The 6,000-nt window shown below is 32.2% G+C and overlaps 1 protein-coding gene across 1 annotated transcript in view; it reads right to left on the reverse strand.

The window, feature by feature from the left end:
• The window catches only part of LOC114879395 (inhibitory POU protein), a 66,933-nt gene extending 61,207 nt beyond the window's left edge, over positions 1–5,726 (reverse strand). Inside the window, exon 1 of the mRNA XM_046288701.1 lies at positions 5,565–5,726. Within this exon, the coding sequence (XP_046144657.1) occupies positions 5,565–5,726 (162 nt within the window). The remainder of the gene's footprint in view (positions 1–5,564) is intronic.
• Between the last annotated feature and the right edge of the window lie 274 nt (positions 5,727–6,000).

Raw genomic sequence — 6,000 nt, forward strand, 5'->3', positions numbered from 1 at the left:
AATGATAACTTTATAATATTTCAATTAGCTACTCGAGATCAAAATACACGAAGGTAATAAGAAATTGCACTTATAAAATCATTACATCATAGTAGTAAGAATTGAAAAATAATACAATGATCTACTATAGGGTAACGCAAAGTGATTAAGTGGTTGATATTCTGATGAAGCAAAAGATAGGTAGGTTGTGGAAAACGCGCGAGACGACGGTCATCGAAACGTAAATAATAATTACTCGTTGTACGATGAATTCGTAATACGAAGCTCTATTAATTATCATAGGTAATTAGTACACACGAACAGGGCACCACACTTCACGTTTACGAACAATTAACGGTATTAACTGACCAAACGATCGTCACGCGATTGACATTGCATAAAACTTTATGAACACTTAATGTTTATTAGAACTTCTGAACGCATTTCATCAAGTAATAAACTAATCATCATTCGTGTCTGAAATATTATTTATATTGAATCAAATCAAACATAGAAAGTCTGACATACATAATTTGATGGCATAAAAGTATTGTAAAATGTCGCTTTTTATCAATATCCTAGGTACAAAATGGTTAGTTCTTTGTTTAAACAAATTATGAATCTACAGGTTTACAGTCTCACACTGTACTTTTATATTAAAAGGAAAATGAATTGATGATTAAATAAGTAGTTTGAAAGATCAGTGCTTTATCTGTTCTTAATGGATATTAGATTACTTCCTTTTCTTTAATGTACATTTCATTACTATTGATGTAAAAGCAGTTCAAAGCACACAAGAAAGTGAAATACAGCTTAAGAACATAATTCCTGTCTGCGAAATTATATTAGGAATAATTTGAAGGACATTATCTATCCCCTGTTTCAACCCCTAAAACTATTTCATTGTCAACAGAAGAGATACTCTCGTTATAAACTTTACTTTGCGAAGTTTCGATTATCACTTTGTTTTTTCAATTTTTTAATGAATAAACCATTTTTTTTGTGAGCCTACTGAAAATCCTTAAACGTCATCTTTGTATTCACACACGGAATGAATATTTTGTTTCAACGCGTATCTTCGTTATTTATTGGTGCACCCTTCGCTGAATATCGCTTGGACAGCGACGACGAATTTACCGCAGAAAACACTATTCCAAATAAATCCGGTGTCTAGGTTGGAGGGATTGAAATGAAGGGGAGAGGAATTGGTTGCATCGACGAAAAAAAAGAAGAAAAATAATAGAGACGCAAGGATGATGGGAGAGGTAGCCAAAAAATCGCAGGAAGGAGCGATTACATCGGATTCACGTTACCGGCCGTAACAGTACGGCTGTAATCTCATCTAGGCACTCAGCTCGTAGCAACGGTTTTTATCCTATTACGTCACATGAATAAACTAAAGACTATGGCGGTCCGCGGCACAGCAGAGGAAAGAGATCGTGATGGGGAGGAACCAGTCGGTTCGACGTGTGCCATCGTTTCAAACTGCATGGAGGGACGCGGGATCAGTCTGCAGAGAGATTCGTGTTGCGGATGGATACGTTCAAGAGAATGAGGAACCTGTCAGAAGAAGAAGAAGAAGAAGAAGAAGAAGAAGAAGAGAGGAATACGCCACTGCTAGCGAAACAGAGCTCCGATTGATTCTGTTTAGATACCTGCTACTTCTCGGTTACAACGTGAAACGAGCATTGCCAACGACACGGATAACCGGGTACCTACAAGGTGTATATGTTTTTTCGATATAGCCAAACAGTGCCTACAATTGCATAGGACGGTTAGATTGCAAAAAAGTTGGATAGTACAGTACATTTCAGAAATATACTAAGCCCTATTATTGTATACTATATATCATTTTGTATTATTATATAATTTCAAAAAAAATGGAATTATAATTCCTACGTACAGTAACTTTTGTTTTAATATTGCGATTTTCAATTGCTTGACATCACTAACGATAAATAGTAGTACCATCCTCGGTTATTTACAATAATTTGATACAAAAATTCCTCATGGAATGCAATTACCTTGAAAAAACAAAAAATACTATAATTAAAGTCGTTTACACTAATGGTGCGAGATACGGCATATCAAAAGAATTTGGTCCGTCAAAAAAGTACCGCTACAGATTTTGTCATAAAATGAAAATCATGATGAATAAAGGTATTCAAGACATCTAACAATAAGAAGCTTCCAACATTACGTTACAGCTATCATCAACGGTGTCAAGTATGTTCAATAAAAAACATCTATTAGACTCTAATAATTAAAATAAATTCTACAATGATTGACACCTTAAACTAAAACTATTTTAACTGATCAAATGTATTTACATATTTAAAAAGTAGTAATAAAAATTAATTATTGGCATGCACACGATTATGTATTAATACACATCAATTCATTGGGATTGACATGTCAATTTGAGCCTCGAACCGTTAGACACGCGCTTTGTCGTACCCAAGCTTTTCGCTTAAAAACGAAATTCTAATACCCACTTCCCAGCAGCCACCACCTCCAAATGGCATCGGGTATGAATAAATTGCTTTCTCATGGCTTTGCCAATCATCGTATCGGGTGCGGAAGATCCAACATTTAACTCTCGACGGCGCGGCGCGGCGTAGCGTGAGAAATTTGATTCTTGGGCGAAAAAATTAATCTGAGTGGGTTAAACAACTACACCCAACTACGCTCTTATTGAAATTGTATATATTAATATTCGACAAATAATAATTTTATATTAATTTAACAAGCAAAATATGAAAACTGTAACAAATACCAGAAAACACGGCTTGCCGCATTATTATCAGTTGGAAAAGATTAACCAAATACTTACACTTATAAGCATATCGCGTTAAACAAATTAATATGTATTAAGAAGAAGAAGAATATTTAATATGTAATTCTTATGTAATCATGTAATCCTTACTAAAGTTGAGAGTGTCATTGATCACTGCAGTAGCAAAGTGTTAATTAATTTCAAATAAAACGACAATTCGGTTCAGATTAAAGATGATATATCCGAAAATATTCTGTTTATAGAATTCAAATCGTAAATATGTATATAATCGTATATATATATATAAAAGTACAATAAACGTAGGTAAGATAAACGATGGGTACATGAAACGTGTAATATATGTGACAGAGAAAACTTTGGTACGATGCAAATATATATATTTATCGTCGTCTTATATTCTAAACGTATCGGAATATAGCAGCCACAAATCTTCATGTATAATGTATGTAGTGTTCTTTGCAAACTTTAATCGCAGTTTTTTGTGTTTTTATCGAGAGAGAAACAGATTTCTTCCATGCTAGGCGATACAATAATAATATACAACAAGAAGAAAAGTTTTATCACGTTGTAAATGCAATAATAATGATCCACGCTAGCAATTATTTAATTGTATTTATTTATAATTAAAATTATATCTGTGCTTGAAAAAGTTCTACAAAAGTGTATGAAAATTTTATTTACTTACGTTTCAAAAATTAGATTGTCGATATAAGTTATAATTTGTTTCTAACTTGTATTAGGGCTATCCAAAAGTTGTCATGATTTATATACATATACATAAAGATATGAGGGGTTTTAGAAGAATAAAAGAACCATCGCGGTAGAAACAGTCGTCTAATCAGATACATACACGATAAAATGGATTTTAAAGATATTCAAAATTAATTTTCAGTTTGGTGCGATGCAGTATTAGTGTAATTTGAATGGTATCTAGAAGTATCCTAATTATTTGAGCAAATCAAATTCGTAGTATTGGTCACCGGTGACCGACCTCACAATAAACATGTTAATATGATAGTATTCCAAATTTCCCTTCTTTAATCTTATGTATATAATTAGTTATAAAGATTCAAACGCAGTCCAAATAATCCGTAATAAGAGAAGCTTTTCTCAATGCAAATAAAAGTTAAATATCCTAGAATTTATTTTGGTTTCCGATTGATAAACATTTCTGCGCGTATTGATAAATTATTTGTTTGCAAATTAAATTATAATTTAATTTTGTACAATTATTAATGATAATAACACAACTATATTATTAAATGTAATATTTTTACCAAAATGCAGATAAGATGGAGTGAGTACCTTTTTAAAAGATATTTAATCAAATAAAGTATTTGTTTAAACTATAAAGCAAAATCAAAAAGATAATTTAAACGGTATAAGTATCACTAAATATATTATAATATAGTGAAATATTCAATCATCAAACAAAAATGGCGAGGCAAGTAAAAATCAGTAAAAACTTTGTGGTTTGTATGTTATAATACCTACTTGTAAAATTTAATTACATAAATTTGTATATCTCTTATATTTTTAGTAACCTTACAAAAAAATGGTGTGATATGCAAAATAAAATCAACTCTATTATTAATCATTATGCGGACAACCGAATATCCTCGAATAATAGCATAATCGAATATTTACTTTTATATTTCCCTTTAACAATTTTTTATGCTTTAGTAAAAATCGATTTTCTCATAAAGACACTCTATATCCTTACTCTCTGAATACGATTCGAAAATAAATCTTACAAAAAGAAAATATTACATATTAAAGCTTTATTGGGTACCCTGATCTCCAGTGCCTACACGGGGGTCATTCTCTTCGAACTCTATTATCCAAGGGTTTTGGTTTATAAATAAATAAAACATTAATTACAATTGATTCTATAAATGTATTTTATGTTTATTTAAATTATTAAAATTTGAAATTCATTAAATTTTCAGAAAAATGATAAGGTTCTCCGACGTATACGCATTGTTCGGTAACTGTCAACTAAATTCGTTTCATCATATCAATGTTAGTTTTTTCATTAAATTTGTAAAAGAATATTTATATCGTTATAAAAACTTCATAGTGCATCGTAAGCACTATATTACAATAATGACCCGAAACTACGTCAATTCTGTTTGTTGAACAAAATCTTCTAATTAGCTTTTCGATACCAAATTGCTGTCGATCTGTTTTACAGTGAGGAAACATAATAATCTTACAATTAGTAATCATGAGTAGGACAAAAAAATGATTACTTACGCGTCGTACGATTCAGAATACAATATCATACGACGTAAATATGTAAGATAAGAGTACAAATGTAACTAATAAATCGGGCACAATTATCATGAAAATTTAATACGTCGAATGTCATAATAAAAGCGAACGTACATATGTAGGACGAGATTTATATATCAATTATATAAAATTATATAAAAATTATATAATATTAATTCAGCGTATAACAGTTCCATTTTTCAATTTAAAGGTTCTACGTGCTATCTTATAAGATGAATATGATATTGATGCTACTTAGAATTCAGCTATTTAATTATGTATATCAATTAATTTATGGTGATGATCACTGATGACATCCATGAAACTATATGTGCTAATAGTAAATCATAATCACTACACAGCACAGTAACCAACTATAACTACTCCTAACCCTTTTCATTTAATGAAATCTTTCAATAAGTTTCTGAATATCGTATCGTCATCAACCTGTTTCACAATGAAAAAGCATGGTAATTTTCATAACCACGAGTGGAATAAAATGGTGATTACTCACGGTAGGATTCGGCATACAGCGTCGCGGTGGTGGCGGCATGGGGTCTGGAGCAGCGCGATAAGGCGGCGGCGAATATCGTCCCGAAGGGAAACAACCCGGAGCAGTGATCGGTGCCCCGTGGAGTCCCTTGCTCCCCATCATCTTATCCGGTGAGTACATCATTTTGCAGCCAGTTAAGTCTAAGCTCTCGGGCTTAGACCTAAACCAGTCGAAAACCAGCACCCTCAAACGAAACGATACCAGTTGCGGCAACCGCGCTTCTTCTTCTTCACATCAGTATTCGTATCGGTTCGCATCTGTATAGCAAGTACTCTATATGTCCTCGCAATTTTACAAAAGTACTTTCACCTTCACTTTCATCAAATCGCTAGGAACGCACCAACGGGTAAATAATGTACTCGTGACAGAAGTATTTTTGCACACTTTTCTTTTTGCA

The sequence above is a fragment of the Osmia bicornis genome, chromosome 2 (assembly GCF_907164935.1).
Source record: "Osmia bicornis bicornis chromosome 2, iOsmBic2.1, whole genome shotgun sequence".
NCBI classification, from domain to species: domain Eukaryota; kingdom Metazoa; phylum Arthropoda; class Insecta; order Hymenoptera; family Megachilidae; genus Osmia; species Osmia bicornis.